General features: G+C 37.6%; 1 protein-coding gene across 6 annotated transcripts in view; it reads right to left on the reverse strand.

Annotated features, from left to right (window-relative positions):
• PDE4D (phosphodiesterase 4D) overlaps positions 1-18,292 on the reverse strand; it is a 550,822-nt gene that overhangs the window by 102,910 nt on the left and 429,620 nt on the right. For all 6 annotated transcript variants that reach the window (XM_015848747.3, XM_032441436.2, XM_085530713.1 and 3 more), the window contains one exon: positions 5,244-5,435. In XM_015848747.3, coding sequence (XP_015704233.1) covers positions 5,244-5,435 — 192 coding nt within the window. The remainder of the gene's footprint in view (positions 1-5,243; positions 5,436-18,292) is intronic.

The following is an 18,292-nucleotide window of genomic DNA, read 5'->3' on the forward strand; positions in this document are numbered from 1 at the left end:
CATACATTCACTTTTTTCTGCATATCCCCATTTCTCTGCTAGCAATCTTGTAGCTAGGCTTCTCAATGAACCTGTGCTCTTCTGCCTTGGACTTGTATCTGTCTAAAACACCTGCCTTTCCAGTTTACAGCCCTGAAGAGCTTTTTCTAATCTTCTCACGTCATCTCCTTGTTCTCCTTTTTCTCTATCATACTATTTGTTCCAAGAGATAATTGAAGAAAATGCTACCGACTCCTACTCCTTTTGATTTGCTTTTCCCTTTTCTACCATACAGCTGCTTTTTCCGCCTCTTGCAATGCCACAAGTGCACCCACAATTCAGGCCCATTAACATTCTATCATATGAGCTGCCATGCACTCATCCTGTCTTTTGTTCTTTTCCTCAACTAACCTGGTTTCTCAGTTCAAAATATGTTTTAGTATCCCTGATTTAAAAAAAAACTCTCAGTCTTCCCATTCTCTGCTTGTTTCTGTGATTTTCCATCTCGGCTCACTGAAAGAACTCCCTCTGGTTGCTATGTGAGGTTAAGCACACTGGAAAAATGGATCACTCTGTACCTTTTTCCTGAGAATACTATCTGACTCTTTTAGTCTCCTGACTATCATCTTATGCTTTGATTTTAAGTCATTTGTGTCAGAGGACAGTATTTTGCCTTGGGTTTTCAAAGAAAAAAGGACAATTGGGTTCCATCCCTTGGCTGCAGTTCAGAGCTGCCCCAGTACTGCAAATAATAAATAATAGCAGAATAATGAATTCAGTATTTTAACACTGCCATCCTCTGGCTGGTTTTGATCTCAACATTCCATATTTGACTAAAATCTTGAAGCTTTCTTTTGTTTCACCTTAAGAGATATTTACTGCTGTAAAGTTGTCTGAGCACTGGAAATAACAGAAAACTGTGTTACATTCCTTCCATGCCTTTTGTTTTATGTTTTGCTTCATAAAGCAAAATACTGAAGTTGAAAACTCAAACACTGAAGAATTAGAGGATTCCAGGTTAAACTGCTACATACAATTAATTCACCTGCATTGCCTTAATGATGTCTATGTTTTGTAAGATATTTTTCCCATGAATAACAAACATTCAATACACATATTGATGCAAAACAGAAATTGTAAGTGATCTGAATGTTGGTGTGACACCTGCCCTGAAAAATCTTGCAGTCTCTACCTTATTTAGGAAAGTTCTGAACCAGAGTTGTCTATTTTATAAATCTTTTCTCTTTATATTTTCTTCATTATTTTCTCTTTTTGATTTTTTTTAACCTTGCATTTATTGTTTTTCCTTTAGTTATTTTCTGTGATACAATCAGACTCATCATTATTAGGCTTACTTATATTTGATTAGACATATCCTTATGGTTAAAACTAGTTGCATATTACATTTCCTAAGCAACTGCAGAAACGTTAGCCTTAATACAACAGTTTTTCTATGGCTGGATACTGTGGAAATCTATTCAGATGCGAGTTCTAATAAATTTAAAATGCAGATGCATTATAAGAAATCGTTGACAGGAAGAATAGATACAAATATCCAAAGAAGAAAGTGTGCTCAGTGTTTCAGTAATTAATTTTTTTAATTCAATTTATTGTCTTTTGCTGAAATATTGCCCAGAATTCTAGGAAATGTAGAATAGGATTACGAGTGCAAGGATGGAGCACTAATTGAATTCTTAATTGAAATGACTCATTTAAGCAATGCAGCGACCTGGATTGCCTGCCTGAATGTAAAAACCTTTCTAAATGGTATCCTTACAAGAGTGCAGCACTAAAAGCTTGACTTTAGAACATCTATAAGAAATGCTACATGTCAGTAAAAGGTTTTTTCAATGCGGGTCTGCATTTACAAACCAAAAACTTTTTTTTTGTTAATGGTAAGGGCTTGATCTTACTCATTTTGTCTCAGTCAAAATTGGTCACACTGGGAACAAAGCTTAATAAGTACTTCAATCTACTGTACTTAACTGATGTATGGACCTTAAACAAACTCTGTAAAGGCATGAGTTTTGTTCATCTTGACACTTACATAGGAAGAAAGTTATAAATAGACGGTCTAATTAGCACTTATGAAAACAAAATAAAAGGTGAGAATACGAGTCTCCAATTATAATAATTGCAAGTAAAGTATCACATGAAGTTTCACTCATTATGAAAACCAGTTTCCTTTGTTGTACAAACTAGTGCTGTTTTGTTTTTGTTTGTTTGTTTGTTTGTTTGTTTTAAAGAGGATGTTTATTGTTTTTTATTTATAGTAATGCTGGATTTTCAATGCTTTTTACATTGTTACACTAGGAGACTCTGATAAGGATCATCCCTTATTTTAGCAGTTTATAATTGAACCATAAACACCTATTTGACAGTGAATTTTGTAGCAAATTAAGCAAAACAAATGAATAAAAATTCTTAATTTCTATAATTTTCAGGGGACAGGAGATAGGATATTTAACAAGTTTTCACTGTCTTACAAACATCTGACTTCCACTACACATTCAATCTGGCATCTACATGTATTTGCAAATTATGATTCACTAACAGAAGATACACATAACACAGCAAAGTAGTCTACTTAGTAAGATGACAGAATAACTTTCCAAAGGTCTTTTCTTTGCCTCTCTTGAATTTATTAGTTTTTGACCTGGACTAGGATAAAGTATTTGAGATGTCCTGTACTGTACAATGTTCTCTTCATACATCTGGAGAGACATAGATTTCATGAATGGGGCTGTCTGGATGGTCACATTTCAAGTTCTGTGGTCAACAGCTAAGTGGACAGTGACAAGTGGTGTTCCTGCAGGGTCAGCACCGGGACAAGTGCTGTTTAACATCCCTGTCAGTTACATGGACAGTTGGACTGAGTGCATCCTCAGCAAGTTTGACAGTAACACCAAGCTGAGTGGTGTGGTCAATACACTGGAGGGGATGGATGCTATTGAGAGAGACCTGGACAAGCTTGAAAGCTCAGCCCCTGTGAGCCTCATGAAGATCAACATAGCCAAATGAAGTGTCCTACACCTGGGTTGGGGCAATTTCAAACATGAATACAAGCTGTGTAAGTACAGTCTTGCAGCTGTGTGGAAAAGGACATGGGAACACTAGTAGATGGGGGGAAAAAAAAAAAAAAAGTTAGCATGAGCCAGCAATGCACACTTGCAGCTCAGAAAGTCAACCATGTCTTGGTTCTAGAGACTCTGGAGCACTGAGAAATCATAGAATCATAGAATTGCTCAGGTTGGAAAAGACCTTAAAGATCAATAAATCCAACCACAACACAACCATACTACCCTAACTAACAACCCTCTGCTAAATCATATCCCTGAGCACCACATCTAAATGGTTTTTAAACACATCCAGGGATGGTGACTCAACCACCTCCCTGGGAAGCCTATTCCAGTGCTTAACAACCCTTTTCATAAAGTTTTCCTGATATCCAACCTAAACTTATCCTGATGCAACTTGAAGCTGTTTCCTTTCATCCTGTCATCTGTCACCAGTGAGAAGAGACCAGCCCAGCTCTTATCAGCAGCATCAAGAAGCTCAACTAAGGATAATGCTGTGTGCTGTACCTAGGACAGAGCAATACCAGATTCAGAGACAGATGGGACACACAAGGGTAGTGATGCCACAGGTAAGCATGAGCCAGAAGTGTGCCACGGCAGCCAAGGGGCAAACTGCATTTTGGGATGCATTAACACAGTACAGTCATACTGGCAAAAGAAGACATTCTTCTGCTATATTTAACATTGATGCAGCCCTGTCTTAAATACTGTGTACACTATAAAAGGGTGTTAGGGTCCTTGAATGTGATCAGAGGAGGCAACAGAGTTGGCAGAGGTAAGTGTGTCCTGTAAGAAGAGAATGAGGGTAGTTGGGTGTTCCAGTCTGGAGAAGAGGAGGTGAAGAGGTGACTTCACTTCACCTTGCAGCTGCCTGAGGAGAGGAAGCAGAGGGAGGTGCTGGGCTCTGAGGCTGTGCACTGATGACATGATGCACAAAGTTGCCAGAGGAGTTTTAGACTGAGCACTGGGAATTATTTTTTTACTGTGAAGTTGATCAAAAAACGGATTAGGCTTCGTAGCAATGTGGTTAATACCCCACCTAACTCAGGATACTCTGATTCTGTTAATATGGACCAAATTTTTGGATGGTCCTGTGTGGAGCAACAAGTTGGACTTGAACCTTATGGATTCCTTCCAACTCAGAATATATTCTATAATTCTGATCCTCCCCTGTTCTGTCCTAATTGAAGTCGAGCTAAATGGTAAAGGGGAGTGATCTTCCCTATCTAGTCCATGTTTATGAGACTCCATCTGGAGTACTGCACTCAGCCCTGGGCTCTGCAGCAAAAGGGAGATATGAAACACATTCAGAGTGTCTCCATAAGAGGGACACAAAAAATGATCAGAGGTCTGAAGCACCACTCCTATGAAGACAGACTGAGGGAGCTCAGCCTGGGGAAGAGAAGGCTCTGGGGAGATGTAGTGATCTTTCAGTATTTAAAGGGGGACTACAGGAAAGATGAGGAGGGACTCGTTTATCAAGTATTGTAGTGATAAGAGAAAAGGTAATAGTTTTAAACTAAAGGAGGGTAGTTATAGAGTAGTTCTAAGGAAGAAATTTTTCACTATGAGATTTATGAGGTGCTTGGAATAGGCTATCCAGAAAAGTTCTGCATGCTCATACCTGGATGTTTTCAAGACCAGATTGGATGGAATCCTGGGCAACCTGGTCTAATGGAAGGTGTTTCCACCCATGGCAAGGCAAATGAGGGTTTGTAGGCAATGAGAGTCCTTTCCAACACAAACCATTCCGATTCTATGACAAGTAGTAAATCTTATATCTGAAAACTGATAAATATCTAGTCTAAACAAATGGTTGGGTGTATGTGTGTGTAATGTATATATGTATATACTGAAGCAGAAATTGAGCTTGTATAGCTTGAGTTGAAAAAATCTTAATAATCAAAATATCAGTTTTCTTCAGTGTTGTGAAAATCAGTACTGGTTGTCTTGAGTATTCTGTCAAAGTTAGTACAGTGCATAAACACTTCAAGTACATCTTCATGATAAGCTTACTTTCAAAATACTGCAGAAACAAATAAAAGCATAAATAATGAAATAATTATCCATGACATCTGTAACACAACTGATTATTCTCTTTGAATTTTAAACATTTATTGTGGCTGGAAGATGTTAGCTCAAATATAGCCCAAAACATATGCTAAAAGAATTTCATAATGTACTTACATATCACTGGCAATAGAGGAGTTCCTCGACATGGACTTTGGAGAAAGATCATAGTCACTGTCTGACCGGTAAAGGAAAGACTCCCTACGCTGACTGTGGACAAAGTTTGCCTGAAGAATTAGCCCTGATCCAGGGCTTGTCATGGGATCCAAGGGACTTCGTCCCGATGATGTACCATTGTCCACATCGAAACTGTGAAAAGAAAGAATAAAAAGATTTGTGACATTAGCATAAGAGTTTTGAAAGTAATGAACACTCTTCTGGCAAATTTATCACTAGGCAGATTTGCTTCTTGTTTACTGGAGAAATCATGAGCTGGTCAATTTCACTGCTAAGGCACAAACAAGGTACACAAGGAATATACTTTACAATAGCTGATAACCAAAAAATAAGTTTAAAGGAAAAAAAACCAAACTACTATTAGTAATACAGGAGTGCGTATGCTTCTCTGTATGCTGATTACTTATAAGGTCTATACATCAGAAACATATGCAGTTCTCTTCTTAAGGCCCCATCTGTCCTGAGCTGGACCCTTGTTACTCCAGTTCCCAGTAGAGTGTAGCAGGTGTTCTTTCTGCTATGTAGTATTCATTCCAGATACTTCATTACTACTCAAATACTCCAAGAATATATTTTGTCTTTTCTCAATAAATCAAGCATGGATAATGTGTATTTGCATGCATTAGAGGGAGATAGTATTTTACAGCTGGACTGTAGAAATGAGCTCTGCAGTCACTGCCAAACAGACTAACTACTGTGGCCATTTTTGTTTTATGCCTTTGAACTTTACAGTTTCAATCTAGTGCTTCTAGTTATTGTTTGGTGGTTCCAAGGGAGCACTGCTGTCATGAGAGACAGAAAAAAAAAAAAAAAAAAAAAGCCAGAGACAATTCCACAAAGGGCTCTGAAAATCAGTACAGAGAACTTGAATGGGACTCAGTTAATTAGAAACCAGTGCAGGATAAGCAGTGCTATGTGATGCATTCATGGCAACCTGTGCTGCTTACCAGCCTGGTAGCTGTATTTGGTACCAGATAAGAGACCTTTTGGAGCATGTAGCCTAGTTTCTAGATTTCATGTTATTGCAGTACGGAGTCTTGGAAGTCATGAATGACTAATTAGCAAGATATTGTCCGCATATGATAAAATGGAGCATATTCTACTAGACCAGAAGTAGAAGAGGACTTCACTTCTCTGGTTGTTTGCATCTCTAAAACTGAAGATTAATTTTAGTTTTAAAGCATGTGAGAAAAGGTGTGTATGAGACCTTGGCTTGCAAATACTAAGCACAGTAACAGGAACTCAAGTAATGTTATTAAATCACACAGGAATGATGCATGAACAGAGCATCTATCACATAACTTTTAAAGTGTCAATAAGCTTTAGAATCTAACAAACAATTCTAAAATAGACCTTTTGAAAAGAGTGTTCACATGAAGGATACCCACTGTTTTCAATCATATCTAACGGCAGTTGAAGAGAAAGTAGTTGGTACATATCAGCTGTTGATTAGACTTCAGCCTGGCACGTGTCACAGCAGGTACAAGCTACTCTCTGCACTAGCTTGCTTCTTGCTGTTATCTGCCTCTGACCCGAGGCTGCCTTGTCAGCAGTGGTAATGTTTCACTGAAGTGACAGCACTCCTCCAGCCTTTTTGCATGCTGAATGAACTAATCAAATAAATCTACACTGCCTATATATTGACTGAGAAAGCAATTATTAAAAAAAAAAAAAGAGGCATTAAACAGGTATTTTGCATATAGTAATCAAAGCGTACAATGAATCAGCCACAAAAATCTGTAATAAACCAATACAGGTTATAAATACAGATTCTTAAACTTCAATAGATACTTCCAAAACAATTCACTGGCAATAAACACTAAGACATATACACTTTCCCAAATTATGTCTGAGTGCTTCTGCGTCTTATAACATACTATCATTACATAACATTATTCATTTCAAACTGAAAGAACACATAATCTGTGTGACAGTGAACAAGAGTTCTGCCACCACTTTGCTGGGTGATTCTGGACAATGCAAAGTTCCTCTCTGCATTTTAGTTTCCCTGCTCTTTGAGCGTTTGATCACTGTGAATCTGCTCACAAAAAATAAGTAAAATAAAATAAAACAAAATAAAATAAAATGTGAAAAAAAATATATCAAAGGGCAAGTCAGTATAAATACTACTATGACTACTGCTAGATAAGATGAATGTACAAGATAGTGGGAATGGTGAAACAGTAACAAATAGGTAAGATGCCCTTTGCAGCTTATATGATCATATGTTAATGACAACATTACCATTACTGCTAGTTTGACTACTACTACTCACTAGTAATATTGACACTGACAGATACTGGTAAAGGTATTGATAAAGATCAAAATATTTCTTTTGATTTCCTGAATATTTTAAGAGCAGAAAAAATACAATGCTGGTGAAGGTTTTGGAACATTTAAGAGCTCACTGTATCTGCTAAAATAACCTATCTTAAAATCTTAACACTTACTTAACTGCCAAAGTAATAACATTACTTACTTCAAGCAGATGCAAAGAAACACAAACTCCTAAAAACACAGTCTGCATATTTAATTTTGCTGAGGACAAAATGGTAGACATTTCATGCAATTTTATATCAAAGAAAAGGTGGCTCCTGTGCTTAGCAAGACTAACTTCTGAAAGAAGATATTATTTCAAATAAACACATATATAGCTTGTCTAAAAAATCTGAATTAAAAGCTTAGGGGTGGTATAAATGAAGATAAACATGACTCTGGCTCAGCAGGAAGATGTTAAAAAAGGAATGACTATTAAATTAATTTTCTTCACGGTGGGCTTAATTATTCAAACACATAAAAGGTCAGATTTCACTGGATTACAGTAACATATGGTTTTATTAGCAGATTTGTTTTTCACCCACCTTTTTTGACACAATATGAATAATCCCTTATTAATTTTATTTTTCCCAGTCAAAAAACTAAAGCCAAGCTTCCACGAATGACTTCATTATCAAGTTATTAAATATTGACCATAAAAAGATGGAAAGTCAACTGTATAAAATCACATTTGGTTGGCAGTGAGAGGCGGCCCCATTACTTACACTACCAGATAACTGCACACACAAGTTGTGCACAGAGCTATCATGGAAGGAATTTTGTGATACTCTATTATGTCCACTAGATGGGTGTCAAAAGTAAAGAAATGGATCCAGGTGTATCAGCTAGGATCTGGCTCAACAACGATATCTTTTTCGTAAATACCTATAATAAAAAGAGACATTCCATCCTACAACAAAAAAAGTGAATGTGCATCTAGAGTGCCAAAAACATCAGTATAAAATGCTTCCAAAATGCTACTGTATTTAAGTGTCTTTAACTTGCTGAGATGTACTAGATTCTCTGAATCTTGAGCCTCTTTTGAAAGAAATAGGGGCACTGATCACCTTGCACCAAGTAAAGAGAGAAACAGAATGGGGAACTCAAGACTTTGTGAAGAAGTTGGTTTTTTTTCTACATGCAAAAAAGACTAAGATGAAGAATGGGACAAACTCTCTTGTGTCCTGGACAGATATACCCTTCTCTGGGTAAAGAACTGGATAGAGAGCTGTGCCCAATAGGTAGTTTTAATGGAGTTAAGTCCAGCTGGCAACCTGTTAAAGTGGTGCCCCCCAGGGGTTGGTAGTGGGGCCCATCTTGTTTAATATCTTTATTGATGACCTGGATGAAGAGATTGAGTGTACCCTCAGTAAGTTTGCAGATGACATGAAGTTGGGGGATTCAGAGGTGCCTAGATGGGCTGAGGTGAATGGGATGAGGTTCAATAAGCCCAAGTGCTGGTCCTGCAATTTGGCCACAATAACCCCATGCAGTGCTATTGGTTGGGGCTGAGTGGCTGGATGATTTTGAAGAGGAAATTGACTTGGGGATGTTGGTTGATGCTCAGCTGATCATGAGCCAAGAGGGTTAACAGCATCCTGGCCTGCATTAGAAATAGTGTGGCCAGCAGGAGCAGAGAGGTGATCATCCCCTTGGACTCAGCCCTGGTGAGGCCACACCTCAAGTACTGTGCTCAGTTTTGGACCCCTTACTACAAGAAAGACTTTGAGGCCCTGGAACATGTCCAGAGAAGGGCAATGAAACTGGTGAGGGGTCTGGAGCACAAATCTTATGAAAATCAGCTGAGGGAGCTGGGATTGTTTAGTCTGGAGAAGAGGAGGCTCAGGGGAGACCTCATTGCACTCTACAACTTCCTGTAGGGAGGTTGTGATGAGGAGGGGTTTGGCCTCTTCTCCCAGGCAACAAGCAGAACCCGAGGAAATGGCCACAAATGGTACCAGAGGAGATTTAGATTAGACATAAGGTAAAACTTTTTCTCTCAGAGAGTGGTCAGGCATTGGAGCGGCTGCCCAGGGAGGTGGTGGAGTCGTCATCCCTGGCAGTGTTCAAGAGGCATCTGGAGATCTGGTTTAGTAGCTTGTGCGGGGACGGTTGGACTTGATGATCTTGTAGGTCCCTTCCAACCTTGTGATTCTATGATTCTATGATTCTTTAGTTTGCCTGGGTAGAAACTACAGAAAGTTGAATGTGGTTGCTTCATATTCATCTTTTCATTCCTGTAAAGTTTTAAACTGCAGCAAGAATATTTTTTGTTGTGAATTTTAAAAGTGTACAACCAGCGATAAACCAAACATTACTTTTTGTTAGTGCACTCCTCTGCCTCCTTGCAGTTTTTTGTAGAGGAGGCTCTTAAAAAAAAGAGGAAAGAAGGTGGAAATTGTTAACGAAGGTACTAGAACTGTTTTGCCACCTTTTCATAGACCCATTAACATGTTCATTTAAAGATATTGTGGATTTGCAGCCAGAGCCAGGCACTTTGCACGCCTTACATAAAACTGAGCTGCAGTTTTCTGACAGGAGGATCTAGCACAGAATGTATCACAGGAACTTCTGTGTTCAAAGAGCATTCCTACAACTGCAGACATGTGAAAGCTACAAAAGCAGTGGTAATTCAGCAACTTCCACATGCATATTTTGACTAAATCTGTTATGACATTACTGGATACTGTTTATCTTCAAAGCCTCTCTTATCCAGTGTTCAGAGACAGCAAACATGGCATGAGATGGAAGATCAGTCTTATTTCCTTTTTTGGCTATTCACTGTGTCTGCACATCTTGCCCACTGTACATTGTCCAGGTTCTGTACAGAGACAGGGATTAAGGTGGTGAACTCTTCAGCAATGCATAAACTTTCATGGCTGACCTTCCCTGTGCTCCCAATAGGACAAGAAGTGCCAACTTCACAAGCTATTTTCAGGGAGATAGATGACTAATGATTTGCTTAAGATATACAGCGAGTCTGTGGACAGGTTAAAGATCCTAGATCTCAGCAGCACTGCACCAGTGTGAGCAACTGCACAAATTCCTTACACTGTCAAAGAGTTCCTCTGCAGACTTCCTTTAAAATTCTTAAATAACTTATCTCTGCAAGTTGCTAAAATGAAGGAAGGACAAAACTTACATACAAAATATTGTTCATCATTACATAAGGAGTAAAAGCATCATAATGAATATGTACAATAATTTGTAACTTCGGACGAAAAGAAAATCTTAACACTACTCTTACCTACTACTACTGAGAGCTTAACAACTTTACCTTTTTACTGCCATTCTCTTTTGCCTGTTTTTTTTTTTTTCTTTGTTTTGTTTTGTTTTGTTTTTTGAGAGAAGTTAGCAATAATAAAAGAGGGATTCCACCTCAAATTTAAGAATTTAGAAGACTTTGTATGAAAATCAATTGCATTACTGATGTTTCCCTAGTAAGTGAGGTATTCTCACTATATTCAGACTCTTCTGCCTTGGAAGGTATGGGGAGGAAGGGAAATTAACTGATCCTACAGGGAAATCTTATCTCTTAAGGTCATCTTTAACCATTATAGGATGAAGTAAGACCTGAAGAAGCTAGGTTTGTCTCCTGTTATGGAGACATACAGTGCTGAGCAATGTTTCCAGCCTTTTACCTGCCCAGTTATCTACATACCCATCTCAATGTCTAGAATTCCCAGATGTCCTGTCCTGTATTTCCACTTGGAAACAATAATCCCACCATCAGACTGAATGGGTGTATTTTCCTTAAAAGCTGTAATTAACTGAAGCTGTCCCCTGCAGCAGCCTCCTTCAGGTATGGCCTCCTTTAGAGCAAAACCAAAGTAGTAAAACTTTATCTACATCCCCAAGAAGAAACCAAGCTATTTACAGATTGTGCCCCAGGCCAGGGGCTCATACACCATAGAGAAGACAGCCAGTGGACAGTAGAGTAAAGGAAAGATCAGATGGTGCACTCGAATGCAGAATCCCAACTTGCTCCTTTGAATGCTTGAGCTGAGAAAACTTGGCACAGATACCAGATGGGCATCTCACCTGGATGGCCCTCTCAGGGAATGACCACAGAGAAATGTATTTCTCATAGTTCACTATGAAAGTCCAGCATAGGGCAAGGCTCTGTAAGAAGGGATATGACAGGCAAGGTGTGTTCTTAGACCTTGTGTATATTAATTATTGTGTGTTCTGAAGATTTATGCATCTCAAATCAAAGCAGAGCAGTTTTGTTCTTAGATGATATTGACTTATTCTGCATTAATTATAGGTTATTTTAGCAGACAATTTCAGCTACTGTGAAATCAAACCAACAATTCTGACACAGTTCTTTAAAAAACACACAAAGTTTCATGAAATATTGTTACCAGAAAGCACTGTGTTACTGAGTAAGACAGACACTGATTCCAAGCTCTTAGCCAGAGAGGAATAAATGAAGAGGAATGTGGAAGGACTAAACGAAGACTAACTGTCCTTCCTCTGGAACAGGGATTACTTGAAGACAATATGAAGAACTGCATTTTCTTTTATGTATTTTTGGCTGTTAAATTCTGTTTCAGCTTAAAACAAACTGCATTCACTGAGTTCAGTGAATCCAGCTGTAAATCTGTAAATCCAAAGATTTGCTAATACATCAAATTATTGTTCAATTTCTTTATTAAACATAGATTTCAGACACACTTCACAGTAATTAATTAGAGCAACTAGAGCAGACAAACACTTTGATAATGTTGTTATGATTTCTCTTGGACATTTTTTTTTTTAATTTCTTATTAATGAAGCTATGTATTAGATTGATACAGCAGCTGACTGGGGTTTCTCCTTTGTTGTCAGAAATAGTTTTCCAGAGTTTAATAATGAGGAAAAAGTAGCTTTTCCTTTATCAAAATGAAACAAGTTGCCAGTAATCAGCCCTTGTCATAGGTTCTAAGTGGACTGCAGATGTTTAACAGATTAACTTGCAGCATCAGAAAAAAAAAAAAAAAAGAAAAAGAAAGAAAGGAAGAAAGGAAGAAAGGAAGGAAGAAAGGAAGAAAGGAAGGAAGGAAGGAAGGAAGGAAGGAAGGAAGGAAGGAAGGAAGGAAGGAAGGAAGGAAGGAAGGAAGGAAGGAAGGAAGGAAGGAAGGAAGGAAGGAAGGAAGGAAGGAAGGAAGGAAGGAAGGAAGGAAGGAAGGAAGGAAGGAAGGAAGGAAGGAAGGAAGGAAGGAAGGAAGGAAGGAAGGAAGGAAGAAAGAAAGAAAGAAAGAAAGAAAGAAAGAAAGAAAGAAAGAAAGAAAGAAAGAAAGAAAGAAAGAAAGAAAGAAAGAAAGAAAGAAAGAAAGAAAGAAAGAAAGAAAATAAGAAACAAAGAAAGAAAAAGAGGTAAAACCAAATCAGTGTATTTATATAATTGAGTTGCAGGCAGGCCTGAAGTTCATTTCTTACATTAATTCCCTGCCTAGGACCTTTAGAAATGTTCCCTGACTGACAGTGTCTATGCAGTGATGCAGGACAGACCACATCTGGTTTTCTCTTCCTACCTTCTTTTCCGTCTCCTCCTCCACATCTAACAAAAGCTAAAGACTTGAAGGAAATGGTGGGGGCAGGAGGGGGGTGAAGAGACAGAGGAATATTTATACTGACAGTCAAGAAGTATCCTGTCATCACTCCAAATCTATATATCTATATATATAGATTATATCTATATATCTATATATATAGATTATCTATAAAGGAAATATATGTATATATATATCTATAAAGGAAAAATCCTTTATATGTGATGTAACGGATATTTTTTATTTTCTCTGTATCAAAGGCAATAAAACCTGCTACCACTGTTGCTTGTTTGTACGTTCAGTGAGTTGTAAGCAAATGATAATAAAAGGAACATATGATCTACATCTGAATTTTCTTTTACCACTGCAGAATTGAGAATTTGAGCCAACTGCCCACTTGTGGCTTTGGGTTTCCAGTTAAACTGTTCAGCAAGTAAGCTCTATGATTAACTCCATTTTTAGATACGCTGTGGATAGATTTTCCAGCATCAATACTACAGGCAAAAGAAGAAAATATGCCGTTTCACGAAATTTCCTTTCAGGAGTGTAATTTGGCTTTTGCTCTCAGCATACCTGCTCAGGACTTTAAATTCAATGAGAAGAAAGTCTTAATACTAATACTAAAAGTCCAAAGAATGGGCTAATAGAAAACATATAAGAAGTAAAAACCAAAGTAAAAAGATTTATAAGAACTCAAACATGCTCACAAAGGAACTCTAACTATCTGTCCGAGCTTCCAACTCAAGATTTTCAAGCAGGAGAATTAGGAAATGTAGCCAGCCTCTCAAAACAAACTGCTGTATGTTTGTTATGAAGTTTCCAAGCACGGAGCTTCCTGTGACGTCTGTTCCTTACTTTGGGGGATTTTGCTTGCTTTGAACAGTGATGTGATACTGAATTCAAGGTGTATTTCTCATCACCTTGCTATGCTGAATGAAACATCAGTGCTCTGACTATTTGGCACACAAGCCTGCAGAGGCTTTATTGAACTTCTTAAATTCATTTGCTTCTACTCCACCATACTAGGACTCTTTGTTATTATTTCTTTTATTCTTTCCTCAAAATTGGTCACCCTTTACTTGGATCTCTTTATTCTCTGAAGTTGATCCTTGAAAATGAACATGTTTGATACAATGTAACTTTTAGAAATGAATCCCAGGTTCCAGATACTGTTACAGAGATTCCATGTTTTGATGCCTCTTTAAAGCTGAAATATTTGGCTTACGACAGCATAACAAGAATGCAAAAGCAAACAAAACATCAAAACAACAACCCCCCCACCCCCCCCCAAAAAAAACAACCCTAAAAGAACAAACAAACAAACAAACAAACAAAGAGAAATAGTATGCAAACTTATTTTTTAAAGTATCTGGGAATCTCTGCAGGGCTTCTAATAATTTTAAGTTGCTTTGTATGATTTTTCTATCTACTAATCCCATTAGGATCAGTTTCTTCATTTTTGGATTTTAAAAAGGCCACAATCACATCAACTCATTCTAACAAGGATTCTGATGAAATCTGTGGTCAGAGTCCAAATGAGGAAATAAGCAGAAAATATTTTAAAAAATAAAAGCTCTTTTTGAATGATGTAGGGTAAAGAAAGCTATATCCACTGGAGCCTAGAAGTGCAGTGTCAGCAGGACTGATGGCTCTCCACTTTACTGTTGTCATCAATTAACTTACAGTCTATCACCACAATTCACATAAATCATTCCTTAACTAAGCTCGTTCTTACTTTCCTTCCCTAAAATACCCTCTGTAGATATTAAAGCACATTCAAACTGCTTTTAAAAATCACTTAATTTCTCAAAAATTTCTCAAATGACACTTTGTTCTTCTTTCTAAGTCGAGCTTTTATTCATCCACCCCACTACTTTTTCTGCAGCTCTACTTTCTGAGTAGGATTTGGCAAAGCAAAGCCAACTTGCACTGGGCGTGAGATTATAGCATGCATTCACTATAATTTCCATTTGTATTAATCTTGTATTTTAAGAGCTTTGGAATCAAACCTCAGAGCATTTCAGAACATTTACCTAGCAATTTATAAAAACATGTAACCATCTATCAAGCTTACTGACTAATCCTAACATGTGGCTCCCCTAAGATATTAGTGGAAAGCTCTTCTTTCAGGAAACCTGTAATATAACATGAACATAACATCTGAAATGGATTGCCACAGAAGGAAAATCCAATTCACTGAAAGAGCTCAGTATCAGCTCCCTCTTTCAGTGAATTCAGCTGGATGTTATTATCAGAAGTAGCCAAATTGCTTTTATGTTCCTTCTCAGTTAATTGTGTGATGAAGCAAGCAGGTTAAAAAAAAAAAAAAAAAAAAAAAAAAAAAAGGAGAGGCAATTCCTCAGAAATATAATGTTTAAATCAATATCCTGCAGTACTGCTGAAAGCACACAGAATCCAGGAATCAAATATTTCCCCAGGCCTAATACTGCCATGGGTTTAGAAGCTCCCTGAAGAAGATTTCATGAAGTCTTCATATACAGACACAACAAACACTCAGTGTGGTCACATAAGATATGATTACATCTACCCTATGCTTAGAGTCAGAGATCTTTGGAAAAGAGTACCCTAGTCATAAGATGTCAGGAAAAACTAGCTGTTCCCCACTCTTGCATATATGTATACAGGAACTGCACCTGGAACACAGGAGATGTGCTTTTTTTTTTTTTAACAATGAGATGTGCACTCATAGACACCTACAAGAATACAAGGCCATCTTCATCAGAATACAGTGGACAGTAACAAATGGGATAAGAAAAGACATAGTTGTCTTTTTAGGGTTATGAAAGTGTTGCTCTAGGTTCGATTGAAAGCTCTATGAAAAGGAGGTATGGTTTTATTTGACAAGCAACAATCTTTCTTGCATTGCTGTAAAATTCTTCTGTTTGCAATAAAATAACATTGGCAATAAATTAAATATGAATTCTACTCATACACGAACTCTTGTCAGAATACATTAGTAGCAACTGCCACTTAAATTGTAGCATATATGTCTTAAAGCTTAAAAACTGAAGGTAATAAGAGTTTCTGAGCTTTATCTATCTATCTATCTATCTATCTATCTATCTATCTATCTATCTATCTATCTACCTATTTATTTATATCTTTATTTATTAAATTGATTAATTGGATGCATTTTACTTCCATTCTCCACATACTGGTAATTTGTTTGTGGGATGGGCTTGTTTTGTACAATTTATTTAGTTTAACAAATTTGTTAAATTATTAATTGTTGTCAAATCCATACACTCCTACAGCTGTCAAGGTCCACTTCACAGACTGGGCTCTGAAATCCTAGGTGCAGTTTTTCCACATTCAAGTGACAACCTTTAAAGGAAACAAAAAGGTCAGAAGACAGAGGTGGAAGAATGCCAAGGCATATCTTGAGTGTATGTACTCATACTGTATATTATTAAGTCTTCATATATTGATGATAGACCTTGAGTAAACTCACAAAAAGCCAGAAAAAAATAATTCACATCACTGGTTTAAAACAAATTATAATTCACAATAATGTTTAATTTTTGTAATTTTTTTCTTGATTTTTTATTATATTATTTTAATCATGTATTATGTTACTGTAATGCCTACTAACTTTACTTAAGAGGTCTGCCTGCATTATAAAGCTCACCTTTGTGCTGGGGAAGATCGTGGTACAGATCTTGCTGGAAGCTGTGCTAAAGCGCATGAAACAGAAGGAGGTAATGTGGGGTAACCAGCATGGCTCCACCAAACGTAGATCCTGCCTGACCCACTTAGTGGCCTTCTATGGTTACCTTAATGGACAAGGAAAGAACCACTGATACCACCTGTCTGGACTTCAGTAAGTCTTTTGACATGGTCCCTCATCACGTCCTTGTCTCCACATTGGAATGATATGGATTTGATATTTGGATTGTTCAGTGGACATGGAACTGGTTGTGAGACAAAACTCAGAAAGTGGTGATCAATGGCTCAACATCCAGATATACATCAGAGATAAGTGATGTCTCTCAGTGGCCAGTACTGGGACCAATGTTCTGTAACATCTTCCTCAGTGATATCAGATGCGGGATCGAGTGCACCTTCAGCAAGTCTGTGGGTGACACCAATCTGCGTGTTGAGTTTGACATACCAGAGGGATGGGATGCCATCTAGAGAGACCTAGACAGGCTTCAGCAGTTTGCCCAGGTGAACTTCATGAAGTTCAACAAATCTAAGTGCAAGATCTTGCACCTGGGTCATAGAAACCCTCACAACCAACACCAGCTGAGGGAGGAAATGACAAAGCATAGCCCTGTTGAAAAAGGCATGAGGGTACTGGTGGATAGGAAGTTGTATATGTGCCAGCAATGTACAACTCACAGCCCAGAAAGCCAACTGGATCCCTGGCTGCATCAAAAGAATCCCTATTGTGCACGTGATTTTTGGAATCAGAAAGCAAATGCTTTGTGATTAGAAATAGAATGTTTTAGCTGCTAACAAATATAAACATGTTATGAGGTGTAAAATTACTACATATGTTAAGCAACTCTAATTTGCTAAATACCTAGATGAACAGAAGCCTAATAATTCTGAAGAACAATTCTCAAATTAACATGGAGCAAGATTAAACAAAGCACTAGCTGCTAGCCTTCCTGATTCTACATGCACAGCTTATCATGTCTTACTAAAGAAATAAGTCTCTCTTTTGAGGAATGTGGTAATAAAAATATCTGCTTACAAGCTCTACATGAAATAAGGCTTTTTTTTTTTTTTTTTTTTTTTTTCAGTATTAAACCAACTTGGGAGCAGGTTTGATGTAGTGGATTAAAACAGGAACAGAAAAACCTCACTTTTTAATAAATGTGAGTGATGTTAAGCTGTTAAAAAATCACTGCACACTGCAAAGTAAAATATAGCATTCTCCACAGAAAGCGATGTCTATCTAAAATTTACAGTTCAGCCTGCCACATACAGAAACATTTATCTATAGAACTATGAATACATTCAAAGACTACTCAGGCTTTTTCCATCAGTTATAAAGTTATCTATCTGTAAACACAAGCCAATTTCAGAGACTCTGTGCTCCAGTTCACATTAAGAATCTGGGAGGGGAACAGACTGATTGCTTTCTGATGTGCTCATCCATCAACCATCTTC

The sequence above is a fragment of the Coturnix japonica genome, chromosome Z (genome assembly GCF_054131305.1).
Source record: "Coturnix japonica strain WE chromosome Z, WE-NBRP24, whole genome shotgun sequence".
Classification (NCBI taxonomy): Eukaryota; Metazoa; Chordata; class Aves; order Galliformes; family Phasianidae; genus Coturnix; species Coturnix japonica.